Genomic DNA, 16,914 nt, shown 5'->3' with positions numbered 1-16,914 from the left:
GCACACAGGGAGTGACGCTGCACCCCAGAAACTGCCAGCACCCAGGAAGACGCGCTCGGCAACGGGCTCGGCCTGTCTCCATCTCGGGGGTCCTCTCGGCTCCGACACCCGGCGGCTCACCCGGCAGTGCTCAGGGCTGACTCCTGACCCCTGCGAGCCCGGCTGTGTCGTGGGGCTCAGGGGCCTGCAAGCACCTAGGCTGGCCCTGGTCTCGGTGGGGACCCCGGGCCCCTCTCCTCAGCCCTGGCTACCGGCCCCCCCAGCCAACTGCCCCCATGACCCCAGGACCATGAAACCACCCTGGCCGCCTGCCCCGTTGCAGAAATGAGGGTCTGCGCGGAGGACACTTTGCACAAGCCGCCGAACCCCACTGGGGGGGGCCATGGCCGCCCACGCGCCCGGGTGGCGTTTCTCTTCCTGCCCCGTGGCTGACTTCCATCCACTTCCCCGGAGGCCTGAGAACTCGCCACGCCCAGCCGCGGTGCAGAGACCCGCCTGGTGGCCCCGTGTGAAACCAGCTGGGGGACCCCAGCAGCCCGAGAGGCCACGATAAATGCAGTGGACGGGTGGACCAAGGGGGTCCAGGCAACCGAGCCCCCAACACCCACCTGCTCCCTGCTCCGGGGGTCTTACACACACACACACACACACACACATAGAGCAGTGCCTTCTGCGTCCTTGGCACCAAACTACGTTCAGTGGCCACTTCTGGGCTCAGTGGAGTGACTCTGCGTGTATCAGAAGGCCATCGGGCCGAACCATCAGTTCTAGAACTTTCCACGCTGACTCAGATATAGGACTTCCTGGGACCTGGCACCCATTTATCAGCCAGGCTGAAGAGGGAGCAGGAGGAGGGACTGGACACTTGGGGGCTCAGCGGGCAGCTCCCTGCCAGGATGACAGGTGACTCCCGGCCCACCTGGGCCTCCCCCTTCCTCTCCCCTCTCCCCCCAGTCTCCTACACGCCTGCTTTCTCAGTCCGTGTGCTTGATCCTGAGTCCTCTCCCCACGCCAGTGGACAGTGGCTCCTGTCCCCCATCCCGACCCAGATCTGTGCACTAGTGACCCCTGGCAGTGCTCTGTGGACCCAAGTGTTCCATTATTTTTAAAATTTTTATTATTATTATGGTGGGAGCCTCACCCGGCAGTGCTCAGGGCTGACTCCTGGCTCTGCACTGCTGGTGGGCTCAGGGGACCCTGTGGGGCGCCAGGGGTCCAACCCCAGTTGGAAACGAGCAAGGCAAGTGCCCTCCCCGCTGTGCTGTCCCTCCCGTCTTTTTTCTAGACCTTAATCTTGAGGAAACACCCTCCCCTCACACCCCCCCACCAAAAAAAACCTTTCCTATTTCCTCCTGTTGGAATTCAGTTACAAAACGTCCCCTCCTTTCCTTTTTTACTTCATGTGCTTGTCCAGTGCTCTCAGGAAAATAATAAGCGTCCAGAAATCGGAGCCAAGGCGTTGCTTTTTTTGGGTTTGGGATTTTTTGGGGGGTTGTTCCCTTTTTTCTCTTTGGGCAAGTTGCCCCTTGCGGAAACGAGGGTGCAGTGGCGAGGGCCGGCCGCCAGAGGCCGCCAGAGGCCCGACGCGCACTGAGGAAGCAGACAGCCCCGGGTGGGTCGGGCCTGGCACCGCCGCGACCCAGAATCTCTGGGGGAACCAGGCCCACTGCGTGCATGCACGCACGTCTGCACACTTGCACGCACGCATGGCTGCACAATTGCACGTACACGTCTGCCCACTTGCACATTTACACACTTAGCACACACGCACGCCTGGACAACTGCACGTTTGCACACTTGACATGCACTCGCGTTTGCACACTTAGATGCACACATTTGCACACTTGCCCTTTCGCACGTTTGCACACTTGAGCGCACGCTACTTCTGGGGCATTGCAGCCACCCTGCTGGGCTTCGTCTCTCCTACGGAGCGGGGAGTGGGGGCGGCGAGGTGGTCAGGAGGCCCAAACCTCTGCTGCTCCTTTTTCCCAAAGATCAGGCCAGGTGCCCACCGGAGGCCTTCAGGGGTCAGCTCAGGGGTGCCTGGTCCCGGGGGCTTGGACCTACCTGGCAAAGGTTCTCTGCGGTCACTTCTGGGTCTTGGGCCTGCAAGAGCCCCGGCCCCGGAGCGGGGGACACACAGCCCACCAGGCCCGGTGCACAGCAGCCTTGGGGGGCACCCGAACTGACCGGAAGCAGCAGCGGGAGGCGGGGCTGCGCGGGCGGGTGCAGTAAAATTTCCCTGCTGGGGGTGGGGGGGGGTTTCCCTGGGCCTCTGGGGGTGGCGGTGGGTCCTTCCAAGGGACACGCTAGCCGCCCCCCGCCCCCATCGCCGGGGTCCCTGGATGTGGTGCGGATGGCGGTGACAGCTGGGGCTGAGTCCACCACAAAGAGGACTTGTCTTGGCGGCCGGGCCGGGGCCAGCGCCCAGGAATTTTCTCATTAACTGGAGGCTGCTGGGGGGATGCAGAGCCGCGGGGGCGCGGAGGGGCAGCTCGCGGGGGGTCCGGGGCACAGCCAAGGACCCCCGGCGGCCCCTCCTCCGTCCCTCCCGAGGGTCCCCAGGGGCCCCGGACAGCGGAGACACCATCAAGGCCCAACGTGCTTTTATTGCCGCGTCTCTACCAGGACCCACGAAAAAATATAAATAGAAAAATCCGCTCAAGCACCTGGGCCAGCCCGGCTGCGGCCCTCGGGGCGGGGCGGGCGCCTGAAGGTTCTGGAAGCGCAACAGGGGCCCGAGATCACGCAAGGCCACAGCGCATGTGCGTGTCCGTGCATACGTCGGGCCGTGGGGGGGGGGTCCCCGGAGACCAGGGCAGGGTCCGGTCCTATGCGGGCCGTCGGAGGTAATCAGGGTCCCCGGAGAGGACGAGTCGGAGAGGGGTGGATCTAAACAGTTGGAATGTGGGGGCGCCAGGCGCCGTGAACCCCCGTGGGCCTGGGGGCAGCAGGCCTGCTGGGCTTCGCCTGGGGGCAGCAGGCCAGCAGGGCAGATGGGCATGGGGGGGGTGGAGCACTGACTGGACTACGACCTCACGGGGCAGAGTCTGAGCAGAGCTCTTGCACGGGACCTCATTGGGTGGAGCCTGCATTGGGACCTCATGGGGCGGAACTTGAGCAAGCCTTTCACTAGACCTCATTGGGCGGAGCCTGTCCCAGGCTCTCACGGGGCGGGGCCTGAGTGTCCACTAGGAGCAGCGGCTCTCCACGGTCCAGTTCTCAGGGGTCTTGCTCCGTCTGCACATGGCACGGGCTGGCACACCCCTCCTATCCCTGGGGACCCCGAGCAGACCCTCTTGGGCTTCCATCTGGTCAGACAGGGCTCCTGGGGGCTCGGGCCACCCCCTGGGAGGCAGAAGCTGGGGGACAGGGGTGGGCTGGTTTTGGGGGGCTTTCTGGGGTGTCCCCGTCATCAAGCCAACCTGTCCTGCTGCCCGGTCCCAAGCGGGACCTTCTGGATGTCCCGGAAGAGGCCGGGGCCTGAGGGACATGGCCGAGAGGGGCCTGAAGGCTCTGTTCCCGTGCCTGGCCCACACTCTGGGGACAGGGCTGAGCTCGCACCAGGGGCAACCCCCAGCCCTCCCACAGACACCCGTGGTGAGGGTGAGAAGAGAGTGCAGGGATGGAGCAAGAAGGCATAGGGGTGGAGCCAGGGGGCACAGGGGCGGGGCCAATGGCACAGGGGCGGGGCTAGCAGAGCACAGGGGTGGAGTGAGGAAGGAGAAGCAGAGGCAGAGGAGAGGGTGCAGAGGCAGAGTGAGGTAGGTGCAGGGGCAGAGCAAGGAGGCTGCAGGGGTGGAACTAGCAGAGTGCAAGGGAGGAGCTAGTAAGGCGCAGGGGTGGAGTGAGGAGGGAGGAGAGGGTGCAGGGGCTGGGCAAGGAGGGCGTGGAGCGGCCCCATTCTCCCACAGACACGGTCCCAGTGGGGAGGGCGCGGGGGCTACTCGAAGGCCAGCAGGTCTGGGTGTGGCGCCTCGGGGTCCAGGCTGGGGGTCCGCGCCCGAGGGGACCCGGGGGCGCCCAGGCTGTCTCTGCGGGAGTCCCCGGCAGCGGCGGGGGGCGCATCCTGGCCGTCCTGGTGCAGCAGGTCGGGCACGTCCCCGTTGGGCACCGCGGGGTCCTTGTCCGCGCTGTCTGCAGAGGTGAGCGGGGGGTCCGGGGGCCGCCCAGGGGACAACTCGGGGTCCCCATCCAGGCCACTGAGGACAGGCTGCGAGGAGATGAGCATGTCCTGGGGGGTCTTCAGGGCCCTCGGGATCCGCTTCCTGGGGGCGGCGGGCGGCGGCTCCAGCCGGGGAAAGGCCTCCGGGGCGGCCGAGCTGGTGGCAAAGGACACGGCTGAGCCCTCCCCACCCCCCGTCCCCCAACCGCCCCTCCCGGCCCCCAGTGACTTCTGAGTCAGGGGCGGCTGACCTTGAACTCTGACCCCTCCCCAAGCCCGGGGAGGGGCCAGGGCACCGAGGGGGGTGCTGTGGACACTCACCCCTGCTCGTCCTCCTTCTCGGACACCGTGTCCTCGGCTGGGGCCGGCTGGACGCCCGCGGGCGCGCTGGCCTCCGCCACCCCCGGCCCCCCGGGTTCCTTCCTCCGCAGGAAGTCGTTCACCTTGGCGCCCACCGCGCGGCCCAGGTTCCGGAGGTGCTGGCCACTGCCCCCCCACAGCCCGGGCCCGGCGGGCTCGGGGGGGCCCAGGGAGGCGGCGCGGGGGGCCTGGGGCCTGGACAGGACGGGGACAGAGCAGCTGGCCGGCAGCTTGGGCGTGAGCACCGTGTTCAGGTTCTGGATCATGCCGTGGTCAACTGGGGACAAGGGGGAAAGAGAGTGGGCAGAGGGCAGAGGGCAGAGGGCAGGAACATTCCAGAACCTCCCACCTTCTGAGTCTGAGTTCTGAGCAGGTGCTTTCCATTCGGGCAGAACAAGGGGGTGGGAGGGGTGGCCCTGGGTGCCCACATTGACACAAACATGGGGGCTGAGGCTGGGGGAGGAGCTGGCGGCCCCCCAGGACCCAGACCCCTGCATTCTCACGCCCCCGAGGAAGGCAGGGCAGGGAGGAGGGTTCTCAGGGCTCTTCCCAGAGTGAGCTCAGAGGCCGGCTCTGCTCTGCCTGAGGTGCTCCCGGGTGGGGTGGCTCAGGCTGGGTGCCCGGGCATGCCGACACCCACAGGACAGGGCTCAGGTCCTGCCAGAGGCCTCTCCCTGGACTCACTTCTCAGAGCCTGCCCTGTCCGCACTCCCTCGAGCCCCGCCAGGAGTGAGCCCTGAGCACCGAGGCGGGAGTGAGCCCTGAGCACAGAGCCAGGAGTCAGCCCTGAGCACAGAGCTGGGAGTCAGCCATGAGTACAAAGCTGGGAGTGAGCCTCGAGCACTGAGCCAGGAGTCAGCCCTGAGCACAGAACCTGGAGTCAGTCCTGAGCACAGAGCTGGGAGTCAGCCCTGAGCACAAAGCCAGGAGTGAGCCCCGAGCACTGAGCCAGGAGTCAGCTCTGAGCACAGAGTCAGGAGTCATCCCTGAGTAGCCCCAGGTACGGATTGAACCCCGGTTGGTTTTGTGTGAGCCAAGCGCCCACCTGCCCACTGTGCTCTCTGGGGCCCAACAGTGACCCCTGGGGTATAGCCCCAAGTGCAGCAAGGCAGGTGTGGACACTCGCCCTGCCTTGTCCAGCTGTTTCATGGACAGACTTAAAGCCACAGAGCCACGGCCCGAGCCCACGGGACCAACACCCCCAGTGGGCCTGCAGGGCCCGGCGCCCCCCATCGGCTGAGGCCCCTGAGGCCCCTCCTTAGGCGGCGTCTCCCCCCCACATGCAGACGGAGCCGGGGGGCTTACCTGAGCGCGGGGGGGGCTCGGCAGCAGGAGGGAAGAGAGAGAGCGTTTACACACTGCTCAGCGCCCGCACCCCACACCCGGGCAGCGGGGGCCTCTGCGGTCAGGGGCTTCCCGCAGGCCACCCGAAGGGCGGGGCAGGGGTCCCCGTCCCCTGAGCATTTCTCTCCCCACACCGTCTCCTCGCCCGAGAGCCCAGACCAACAGCGGGACGGCGTCCATGCAGCCCACCCATCCAGGTCAACATGCCGAGAAAGCCGGATGCCAGGGGGACGCGCAACCCCACACCCAGGGGGCCGCCCTGGCCAGGGGCCCAGCAGGCAAGTGGCCGCTTGTGCGTGGAAGCTCACGCCCGGCTGGGGTGCCCTGGGACACACTGCCCCGAGTTCTCTGTCCGCCACCCGCCGCGTGCAGCCTGGGAGCCCAGGGGACAGAGGCGTCTCGCTCACGCATGCTGGCCACCCTCAGGGAGGCCACCGTCGGGGTCCCTGGCCCCGTGTGCAGGTGAGAGGTGTCCAGGTGGCCCCGGGGACAGGCCCCCTCCAGCCCCGTCCCTGCCCTTCCCGAGGGTCATGTGGCCGGCCGGTCGGGAGCAGGGGCAGCCGCCCCTGGCCCTGAGTCCAGCACTGCAGCAAAGGGTCAGCACCGGGTGCAGCCCCTGGGCCCTGTGGGCAGGAAGCGTGCCCCAGGGGGGGACACGTCCAGGACTTACCTTCCGAGCAGCCGGTGCGTGCGTGGAGACAGAGCAGAGAGCGAGGCGGAGAAGCTGGCACAGAGCACCAGAGGTGGGCGCCGGGGGGCCGGGCTGGGGGCTGCAGACGCCGGGCAAGCTCCAGGCCCCCCTCTGGCCGGGGGCCACCCTGAGCGGCCGCCACTAGACACCCCCGCGGCCCCCGGCCCAGCCAGAAAGCCAAGAGCAGAAAAAGCGGGCGTGGGATCTACAAACAACCCGTCCGAGTCCCGGCGGTCCTGCGGCCTTTTCTCGGAGCCCCAGAGTCCTTCCAAGGCAATGCAAGTCCTCGGAGCTGTCTGGAACCTGCCAGGCTAGGGGCACCCCCGCACGGGACAAACATCCCCCTGAGCCGGGGACCGAAAAGAGAAACAGAGAGAACAGAGATTTGCAGATAGCGAGCAGGAGGAAAAAAGCAAAAAGGGCCGGACCTATAGGACAGTGGGCAGAGCGTTGGCCTTGCACGTGGCTGGCCCGGGTTCGATCCCCGGCATCCCATAGGGTCCCCCAGAACCCCGCCCCGAGCCTGCCAGGAGTCAGCCCCGAGCATCGCCGGGTGTGATCCCCCACAAAACAAAAAGGCAGGCAGGGGAGACAGCAGTGAGGAGGGGGCTCTCGCCGGTCGGCTGGAACCGGGCTGTCTTGTGATGTCAGCTGGACACAGAATGTCCGTCGTCGCGACGACGCCGGGGCTGGTGGGAGCTGGGGCGTGATGCCAGGCATGGAAGAATTCTCTCTCCTCAGCATCTCGGGCCCACGGCTCTCCCTGTCCCTGAGCGCCCTCCAGGACGCCGCATCCTCCCCGGCCACCAGCCTGCCAGGTACAGGGGCGGGGGGGGAGCCCCACGGCCACGGCCGGGCCCTTGCTGAGAACCGCATCTCCCCGGTCCCCGCAGGCCCCGAGCCGGGCCACCCGGGAGAGAGAATGTTCTCCAAGCGACACCCGGGTAAGCGGTCCCTCTCTGCTCTAGATCCAAGTGGCGGCCCCGGGCGGGGTGGGGTGAGGGGTGCTCGGCCGTGGGTCTCTTCTCTGCAAAGGGGCGACGACAGGCCGTGTTGGCTGGTCTCCCACGTGGGGAGCTGCGGGTGCTCCCGGGAGGAGCACTCGGGGGAGCACGGTGAGCAAGGCGGGCACACCCACCACTGCCCACCGCAGCGCCCTGGTGGACCCCTGAACCCCAGGAAGGATCGGGGCTACTCCACGCCCCATGCCTGGCCCCGCTGGGGGGTGGCGGGGGGGGGTGCGTGCTGGGCTGGGTCGGCCCTTGGGGGTCAGGGGGGTTTGCATTTCGGAAACTGGTTCCTGCGGGGTCACGGGGAGGGCTCGGGGACCCCCCAGGTGCTGGGTCTCAGCAGCGGGCACTCCGGGCCGAGCTGGGCCCAGGGGTCCTGACGGTGGCCCCAGCTCTGGTGGCACCTTGGAGCCTGGAGCCCCCGACCGCGCCCGGCTCACCAGGACGACTGTCCCCTGGCCCAGACAACGCTAAGATGGGGGCGCCCGCGGAGCCGGCCGGCCCCCCCCAGATCCTGGTGGCCCAGGCCCCTGGCAGCCTCACCTGCCACGGCGTGGACAGTCCAACGCTGACCCCCGGTGAGGCCCCACCTGGGCGCTGCCCACGCTGACCGCTGGCCTCTGCCGGCCCCGGCTGCGCCAAGGGCTGGGCGGGGGCGGAGGGCCGGTCCTGTCCGCCCGGCTGAGCCGCACCCCTTTGCAGACCGGCCCCTGGACATGGGCGAGTGCCCCCGGCGTCGCTGCAGCGTCTACCGGCCCTGGTTCTCGCCCTACAGCTACTTCGTGTGCGCCGACCGTGGCGGCCGGCTGGAGGCCTCGGGCTGCCGTGAGGGCCCCTGGGACGAGGGCCGGGGGGACGGCTGGCCGGCCGAGGACGCGGGCGCCGAGAGCCTGGGCTCGTCCTCGTCCTCCCCGGAGCACGCGGGGGCCCCGCGCGGCCGCGCCTGGCCCGAGAGCAGTGTCACCTCGCAGGACATCCTGGCGGCCTGCCGCGGGCAGCTGGTCCAGCAGAGCGGCTACAAGTGCGCGGCCTGCTGCCGGCTCTACCCCACCCTGCACTCGCTCAAGAGCCACATCCGCAGCGGCGCCCGCGAGGGCTTCAGCTGCGGCGTCTACTACCGCAAGCTCAAGGCACTGTGGGGCGGCCAGCGGGCGCGGCCCGGCGCGGGCGGCCAGCCCTGCCCCTAGCCAGCCCCTCTGTCTCCAGAGAAAGCTCAATAAATGCCATTGCTCTCGAACCCGCCTCCCGGGGGGGTGGCCAGAGGAGGAGGGGGTGGCTGGGGGGGCAACGGCGGGTGAGGTTGGACAGTGCCTCCAACTCAAACCCACGACCTCCCCACCAGACACAGTTCCCGGCACCAACTGGGATGGTTGGGGGAGGGGAGGGCACACAAAGAACCTTCCAGAGGGGCTGGAGCGATAGCACAGCGGGGAAGGCCTTTGCCTTGCACGCGGTCGACCCGGGTTCGATTCCCAGCATCCCATAGGGTCCCCGAGCACCACCAGGAGTGATTCCTGAGTGCATGAGCCAGGAGGAACCCCTGTGCATCGCCGGGTGTGATGCAAATTTACAAAAAAAGAGCCTTCTGGAAGCTTCCCCTGCGGCAAGACGCCCCCCACACCTGAAGTCACCGAGTCCCCCACGCTCAGCCCCTCCGGGGGACCCAGAAACTGCAGACAAACCCTTCCCAAGCTCTGGGTCTGTGCGTAGAGAAATCATGAATCCGAGGGGTCCTTGCAAGATGCTGGGGCCAGGGGGGCTGCCACTGCCCGAGGCCTGGAAGAGGCCGGAGGGAGGGGAGGGGCCCCACGGAAAACCCAAGGGTCTGGGGATAGTGAGAGCCCCGCCCCCCAGGGATGAACGAAAGTGAGACCCCAGAGGGCAGACGGGCCGGGCCAAGCCTGTGGGTTCAGGGGACGCAGAGAACCTGGCCTCCCTAACGGCAGCTGGCCGAGATCACCCCAAAACGACACCCAGGTGCCCCCTGGCAGAGCCCCGCGACAGCCCCCCAGTAGCCGAGCGAGGGGCAGGCAGAAGAGAGGCAGCGAGAGGCGGAGGAGCTTTGCGGAAGGAGAGTTTATTACTGAGCGAAGCGGCCTCCCCGCTAAGGGCACTTGGGAACGGGGAGGGGGGAGGTAGCGGGCCAGGGGCCCAAGCAAGAGCAGAGAGAGGAGCAGCGAGGCGGGGGAGGGCGCAGGGTCCGAGCTGGGCCCCGGGACGGCCCTGGCTCATGTCCTCGGGCCCAGAGCGTGGAAGGGGGCGGGAGCCGAGAGTAGGGGGACAGGTCAGGGCCTGGACATTCGCTCTTTCCTGCCTGTGGGTCCCGGTCACCCTGTCCACCCCCTGGGTCCTGGTCACTGTCCATCCCCAGTGAGTCCTGGTCACTGTCCATCCCCTGGGTCCTGGTCACCCTGTCCACCCCCTGGGTCCTGGTCACTGTCGATCCCCTGGGTCCAGTCACTGTATCATTCACAGGTCCCGTCACCATGTCCAGCCCCTGGGTCCTGGTCACTGTCCATCCCCAGTGAGTCCTGGTCACTGTCCATCCCCTGGGTCCTGGTCACCCTGTCCATCCCCTGGGTCCTGGTCACTGTCCATCCCCACTGGGTCCTGGTCACTGTCCATCCCCACTGGGTCCTGGTCACTGTCCATCCCCTGGGTCCTGGTCACCCTGTCCATCCCCGATTCTGGTCACCCTGTCCATCTCCACTGGGTCCTGGTCACTGTCCATCCCCACTGGGTCCTGGTCACTGTCCATCCCCTGGGTCCTGGTCACCCTGTCCATCCCCGATTCTGGTCACCCTGTCCATCTCCACTGGGTCCTGGTCACTGTCGATCCCCTGGGTCCGGTCACTATATCATTCACAGGTCCCGTCACCATGTCCATCCCCTGGGTCCTGGTCACTGTCCATCCCCAGTGGATCCTGGTCACCCTGTCCATCTCCACTGGGTCCCAGTGACTGTCCATCCCCTGGGTCCTGGTCACCCTGTCCATCCCCGATTCTGGTCACCATGTCCATCTCCCCAAGTCCCAGTCATGTCCATCCCCTGGGTCCCACCAGCAGTCTCGGAGGCGGCCAGACCCCTCTGGCCTCGCCCCCTCTGCAGTCCCTCAGTCCATCTTCCCACACAGGGACCCACTGGCCCCGGACACCCCAGGGCAGCAGCCGGGCCCCCGGCCCCTGGCCCCTGACCCTGCCTGGCACCACAGGGGCGACCTGTGTGAGGGACACGCGAACCAGCTCCCCACACCACACCCGCACCGGGAGGGCCGTTTCTCATGGCTGCGGCCCTCCGGCCCCCCGACTTAGGGCACAACACAACCCCCCAAAAGCTGGGGGGGGACAAGGCCACGACCACCTGCTGACTCAGCAGCACATTTCCAGCAGTTCCCTACACACAGATGCACATACCTGTGCAGACACGCACACACATACGTGTGCAGAGCGTGCACACGCTCCCACATGTATGTGCATGCAGGTACAGCCGTTCACGTGTACACATGCATACACGCGCGAGCACACACATCCATACACACGTGTGCAGACATCCATGCACATGTGCACGTGTGCACAGAGACACACACAGACATACAGAGACATAGACACACAGAAACACACTCAGACACAGATACAGAGACACACACAGACACACAGAGACACAGACACATACATAGACACACAGAGACACACACTCAGACACAGATACAGAGACACACACAGACACACATACAGACAGACAGACAGACAGACAGACACACACACACACACACACACACATACAACCATCTCCAGGTGCCCGAGAGCTGGGCTCCTTCCCCTCTAAACATCTCAGGCTCAGAAAGCAAAGCTGGGGTCCCCAGGGGCACCGGGGGCAACCCCACTGCCCCTCACGGGCACGGCTCGGGCATCTGGGTCCCTCACTGCCCCTCCTGCCCTCGGAGTCCAGCAAATCGCCCCGCGGCCAGTTCTGGAGCAGACGATGACTGGGCAGCTGCGGGCGGTCCCACCCTGGGCAGTGCCAGCGCGGGGGGCGGGAGTCTGAGTCATCCAGGGCCACCAGAGGGGCAGTGCTGTCCTGTCCAGTGAGTCCAGCACGGAGCCCCGGCCCTGTGCCGCCCGGTCGAGCCCCACCCGCCCTCTGGGTCCGAAAGGGCGGCCCGGTGGCAGCACCTGAGACGGCCGGGGACACGTGCTGAGTCCCCCCCGGGCCTGGCCAGCGGGGGCAGCAGGTCCTCCAGCCAGGAGGCCCCGAGGGACCCTGTCCCCCTGCCCCACCGCTGCAGCCCGGCCCCCCGGGGGGACCCTCTGGGTCCCTGCACATCGTTACTTGGCCGTCCACAGGGAGCGTCCACTCGGCCTCGCGGCCACCTGCCCAGGGCCCAGCCGCCCGCTACACGGCCACCTCATCGTCCAGGCCGTCGCCCAGCTCCTGGCGGGGCAGCACATGCAGCAGGCGGGGCAGCCCGGCGGGCGACCAGCCATCCTGTTCCTCGCTCTCCTCCGTGGTGGACCCGTCCTCGTACTCGGAGGCGATGCCCGACTCGCGGAACTTGAAGAGCTCCAGGCCGCCGGGCAGCGGGGGCTGGCGGCCTCCCGGGCCGTCGCGGGCGCGCGGGAAGCGGAAACACTCAAGCTGCACCCAGCGCTCGCGCCTACCTAGCGGGCTGCCCGGCGGAGGGTCCAGGCCGGCGCCCAGTGGGGGCGAGCACAGCTCTTCGGGCTTCGGGGTGCCGCGGTCACAGAGCACGGGCAGGCCGCCGGGCCGGAAGGTGATCTCCAGGAGGCTGTCCTGCGAGCCCGCTGCAGGAAGGCACGGCGTCAGGCGGGGGGGGGGGGCCCGAGGCTCCCCACTCCCCCCGCTGCCAAGGGGGCAAGCGGACCCGGGGTGGGCGGGGCCGACCTCCTACAGGTGGGCAATGGACCCCAGGGTGGGTGCTGCGACCTCCCGCCCGCCTTCCGGAACGTTCTGGCGGGAAGGGCCCTGGCCGAAGGGAGGGCGGCGGGGGGGAGGAGGTGCTGCTTACTGGCGCTCCGGCCTGCCACCTTCAGCTCCAGCTCCTGCACCTGGCGCACCAGCACCGCGATGTGCTGCAGCAGGTCCTTGTTCTGCAGCAGCAGCTGGTGCACGCGCGCCTGCGCCTCCAGCCGCGCCGCCGCCTCCGCCGCCAGCTGGTCCTTCAGCAGGTGCACCTGTGGGGAGCACGGGGAGTGTCAGGAGCACCTCGGGGAGCACGGGGAGTGTGTGTGTGGGGACAGGTGTCAGGAGCACCTGTGGGGAGTACGGGGAGTGTCAGGAGCACCTCAGGGAGCACGGAGAGTGTGTGTGTGGGGGAAGTTGTCAGGAGCACCTGTGGGGAGCACGGGGAGTGTCAGGAGCACCTCGGGGAGCACAAAGAGTGTGGGGGGGACAGGTGTCAGGAGCACCTGTGGGGAGCACAGGGAGTGTCAGGAGCACCTCGGGGAGCACGGAGAATGTGGGGGGGAAGGTGTCAGGAGCACCTGTGGGGAGCACAAGTGAGTGTCGGGGCACCTGTGGGGGGAACAGGTGTCAGGAGCACCTCTGGGGAGCATGAGTGAGTGATGCGAGCCCCTGGGGGAGCACGGGTGTTGGGAGCAAATCAGGGGAGGACAGTGTCAGGAGCACCTAACTGCAGTGGGGAGAAACTGAGTCCCGCCTCGGAGTCAGGATTCACCCACATGATCCCTGGAGGGGGGCAGAAGCTCCTGGGGGGCTCCAAAGCCCCGCCCCCCCCGCAAGGAGAGGCTGGTGGATTTGGGGGCCTGCTGTGGGCAGGGAGGCTCCCCAGGAAGACGCCGAGGCACGGGTGAGGCGAGGCCCGGGGGTGGGGCAGGAGTGTCCCCTCACCAGCCCGGGTCAGGTGCTCTGTCCACCCACCACCCAGCTGGGCTGGACCTGGGCCCGCCTCCCTGTCTGCCCGGCGACGCCCAAATCCTGGGCCCTCAGCGTCACCTGCACGGGGGCCCCTGTCCTGCTGCACGAGGACGAGTTGCAGTGGAGGGTCTTTCTGGCCGTGGACCCGCCCCCGAGCCCCCTCAAGCCGCCCTGACCTGTCCACACTCCCTCGGCCCCTTCCCCAGTAAACCCGTTCCAGCCCGTCCCCCCCACCCCATCCTTGTCCACAGCTGCCGGGCCGGGTGCTGGCTGAGGACCGAGTGCCCGAGGCCCCGGGACACGCAGACACGCAGGCGCTGCCCCCCTGGACACTGCCCACCCCGGTCTGGTCCAGCGCAGCTCTGTCCCTCGGGGGACACGGTTTCAGGGCCCCGCCGTGGGAGACGTGGGCTGGGGCCGGGAGGCCTGCGGTGAGCCCAACCCTGCACCCGGTCTCAGGACCCCCCGACCCCGCACCCACCACAGACGCCGGCCACTTGCCTGCACTCGGCTCCATGGGAGAGGTCGGGCACGGCGGGCGGGGGCAGCGGGAGAGAACCAGAGCCAGTTGCCCCCCTCCCCCCTCACCGGACACAGCGGGGGGCACACACAGCGGAGGACATGCGCCGGGCACCGGGGGCTGGGGAGGGTCTTGGGGGTCTGCGGCAAAGCGTCAAGGCCAGGAAGCAGACCCGAAAGGCGCAGGGCCATGCCGACTTGGGGCAGCGACATCCACTCGGGCCAGGGGGGTCCCTCGGCCCAGCTCAGCCTTGGGGCTCAATCCTCACCGGGCGGGGGGCAGAGGCCGAGTGGCCGAGCCAGCCTCGTGCGGGCGGGGCGGGGTCAGAGGGCGCAGGCACCCCGGGGAGCCGAGTTCCATAGTTCTTTGGGGGAGGCCTGGGGTGGGTCTCGGGACCCTCTGAGGGGCCTTTGGTGGCCCCACGGAGCAGAGTCAGGGCCGCCCTGGTGCGGCTGGGGACCCTCTGCCTCCTTCCACACACACACCCCCCCGGTTCCGGGGCCTCCCCGCTGGGCTGCTGGGCCCGGAAGAGGGACCCGAGCCCTAGGGAGCCCCTAAAGTCGCCTCCTCGGGTGGGCGTGACACATGACCCTGGGGTCCGTTCATCCCCTCCCCTGATCCTGTCTGAGCCCGGAACCCCCCAAGCGTGGCCGAGACACAGCAGGTAGAGGGGGCCGGAGCGGGCGCTGAGAGTGAGGGGCCCCCTGGGAACAGGCTGTACCAGGAGCTCCCTCGGGCGGGGGGGGGACCCAGGCCGGAAGCTCCAGCAACAGGGGGGAAGGCTGGCGGGCAGGGGGAACCCTGGAGCAACGTCCATCCCGGCGCTGCCCACCGGGACCCACGGGAAGAGGGATCGGGAGGAAGGGGGTCTCAGCAGAGGGCAGAAACGCGGGCACCCTCCCCACCCCGCACCCCTAAGCCCCAGGGCCTTGCCCCCCCGTCTGCGCCCAGCCTGTGCAAACCAGCCAGCTGGGAGCCCAGCAGGGGCCCCGCAGCAGAGACGTGTCCCACCTGAGTCACTTCCCACGGTGCCTGTGGCGCGAGGCGGCCCCCACCTCCCAGGGCAGCGGAGTCGCCGGCCCAGGCCCAGGAAGGGGCAGGGGGAGTGGCCCGGCCATTCTCCGCGGCAGCCCGCCAAGCCAGCCATGCCCAGCGCGGGGCGGGCACCGCGCCCACCTTCCAGGCGCCCGCCCCCACCCGCCCCTGCTTGGCAGCGCCAGGGCGTCAGATCTGCCCGGAGCCGCGGGCCAGCGAGGGCGTGTCGGGGCCGTGCGGGGGCGGCCTGCGGACCAGGAGGGCGGTGGACAGGACCTGGGCCACGGCCACTTGCGTCTGTGTCTGCTGCTGCTGCAGGAGCTGCTGGAGGAGCTGCGTCTGGTGGTGGGCGGACAGCGGGGTCCCCGGGGTCCCCGCCGGCGAGGGGGCGGCCGCGGTGGGCAGCAGCAGCTGGGGCGACGCCGTGAGCACCGTCTCCTTGGGGGACGCCTGGCGGGGAAGGGGAGAGCCCTGAGCCTCGGAGAGTGGTGCAGGGCCGCCCTCCTGGGACCCCCGGGGCGGGTCTAGCAGTACTCGGGGGTCCACAGGGGTGGGGCTGAGATCAGGCCCGGTACTGAGCAGGCGGGTGAGCACCCCAACCTCGGGAACTCTGGGTTTTGGTTTTTTTTTTTTTTTGCTTTTTTGGGTCTCACCTGGCGATGCACAGGGGTTACTCCTGGCTCTGCGCTCAGGAATCACCCCTGGCGGTGCTCAGGAGACCCTATGGGATGCTGGGAATCGAACCCAGGTCTGCCGTGTGCAAGGCAAACGCCCTCCCCGCTGTGCTCTCGCTCCAGTCCCGAACTCTGGGTTTCTTTTTGGGGGGTAGGTTTGGGCCACACCCCGTGGTACTCAAGACTCATTCCTGACTGTGCTCAGAGACCCCTCCTGGCCAGTTCGGGGGGACACTCTGGGGGGCTGCGGTGGGACCTGGGTCAGCTGTGAGCAAGGCAAGCGCCTCTTTTTGTCCTTCCTGTTTTTGGTCACACCTGGCGGTGCTCAGGGCTGACTCCTGGCTCTGCACTCAGGAATCACTCCTGGCGGTGCTCGGGGGACCCGATGCCGGGAATTGAACCCGGGTCAGCCAAGTGCAAGGACAACACCCTCTCCCCTGTCCTACTGCTCCAGCCCCCAGAGCCAGCATCTTTAAAGGTTTATTTTTTTAATTTTTTTTCTTTTTGGGTCCCACCCGACTGTGCTCAGGGCTGACTCCTGGCTCTGCACTCAGGAATCACTCCTGGCGGTGCTCGGGGGACCCTATGGGATGCCGGGGATCGAACCTGGGTCAGCCGCTGCAAGACAGACGCCCTCCCCGCTGTGCTATCGCTCCGGCCCCCACGCCAGCACCTTAACCCCTGTCCTGTCTCTTTGCCCCTTAGCCCGGGTCACACGGGAACCGGGGTCTCAGGCGCTGGCACGTCTCTCGGGGAGTGAGAGAGATGGAGCCCCAGGGAGAGAGATCGAGGAGAGGGGAGCTGGGGCGATGGGGACCCTGCTGCGGGCGGCGAACAGCCATGCCCAGACCCCCACAAAGGCCGCCGGAAGCTGCCCCCACCTTGGTGTCGAGGGCGGGGCTCTCCGTGGCCACCGCGTCCAGGTCCGTGACGCCCCGGCTGAAGCCCATCACATCCCTGCCGGGGCCGGGGCCGTCCACAGCATCGATGTCCGTCTCCTCGGCGGCGGCCGGGCAGGTCCGCTCGGCCCCGGTGAGCTGGCGGCCTGCGGGGACAGACACGGGAGGGGACAGTGGTCCCCGAGTCCCTCCTGGGTCCTGCCCGGGGCGGCAGGAGGACACGGAGGGTGTCTCAGGGGTGGGGCGGGCGGGCGGCCGTCCCGCGTTTCCAAAGAGCCAGAGAGCAACGGTCATGGCGAAACCCCCCCCACCCCCGGTGAC

The 16,914-nt window shown here is 68.1% G+C and overlaps 3 protein-coding genes across 5 annotated transcripts in view; 1 reads left to right on the top strand and 2 right to left on the bottom strand.

Moving 5' to 3' along the window:
- Nucleotides 1-2,592: 2,592 nt before the first annotated feature.
- CXH1orf226 (chromosome X C1orf226 homolog) lies at nucleotides 2,593-6,713 on the bottom strand. Of its 2 annotated transcripts, none has more exons than XM_055121589.1 (3): nucleotides 6,540-6,713; nucleotides 4,487-4,802; nucleotides 2,593-4,322 (listed from the first exon to the last, which is right to left on the bottom strand). In XM_055121589.1, the coding sequence occupies exons 2-3, from the start codon at nucleotides 4,789-4,791 to the stop codon at nucleotides 3,944-3,946; spliced, it is 684 nt and encodes a 227-aa protein (XP_054977564.1). In that variant the 5' UTR covers nucleotides 4,792-4,802; nucleotides 6,540-6,713; the 3' UTR covers nucleotides 2,593-3,943. The 2 variants fall into 2 exon arrangements, with proteins under 2 accessions (XP_054977564.1, XP_004613939.2); XM_004613882.2 differs by lacking the exon at nucleotides 6,540-6,713 and adding an exon at nucleotides 5,831-5,932.
- NOS1AP (nitric oxide synthase 1 adaptor protein) overlaps nucleotides 6,702-16,914 on the bottom strand; it is a 42,327-nt gene continuing 32,114 nt past the window's right edge. Inside the window, exons 7-11 of one of the 2 annotated variants that reach the window (XM_055121587.1) lie at nucleotides 16,576-16,739; nucleotides 15,297-15,470; nucleotides 12,597-12,762; nucleotides 12,229-12,372; nucleotides 6,702-6,904 (exon numbers count right to left, since the gene is read on the bottom strand). In XM_055121587.1, coding sequence (XP_054977562.1) covers nucleotides 6,702-6,904; nucleotides 12,229-12,372; nucleotides 12,597-12,762; nucleotides 15,297-15,470; nucleotides 16,576-16,739 — 851 coding nt within the window. Of the gene's footprint in view, nucleotides 6,905-9,627; nucleotides 12,373-12,596; nucleotides 12,763-15,296; nucleotides 15,471-16,575; nucleotides 16,740-16,914 lie in introns of those variants that run through there. The other variant, XM_055121586.1, reaches the window with a different exon arrangement.
- Nucleotides 7,953-9,538, top strand: SPATA46 (spermatogenesis associated 46). Its single transcript, XM_055121590.1, has one exon. It carries the CDS (start codon nucleotides 8,287-8,289, stop codon nucleotides 8,755-8,757), a length of 471 nt encoding a protein of 156 aa, XP_054977565.1. The 5' UTR covers nucleotides 7,953-8,286; the 3' UTR covers nucleotides 8,758-9,538.

The sequence above is a fragment of the Sorex araneus genome, chromosome X, assembly GCF_027595985.1.
Source record: "Sorex araneus isolate mSorAra2 chromosome X, mSorAra2.pri, whole genome shotgun sequence".
NCBI lineage: Eukaryota > Metazoa > Chordata > Mammalia > Eulipotyphla > Soricidae > Sorex > Sorex araneus.
Note: the sequence above shows the minus strand (reverse complement) of the source record. Positions and strands in the feature narration are given on the sequence as shown.

Coding starts and splice junctions, on each gene's coding strand:
- CXH1orf226 (XM_055121589.1), bottom strand. CDS start 4,791: ATGATCCAGAACCTGAACACGGTGCTCACGCCCAAGCTGCCGGCCAGC. Junction 4,323..4,486: donor GAGAAGGAGGACGAGCAGGG/GTGAGTGTCCAC, acceptor CTTTGCCACCAG/CTCGGCCGCCCCGGAGGCCT.
- SPATA46 (XM_055121590.1), top strand. CDS start 8,287: ATGGGCGAGTGCCCCCGGCGTCGCTGCAGCGTCTACCGGCCCTGGTTC.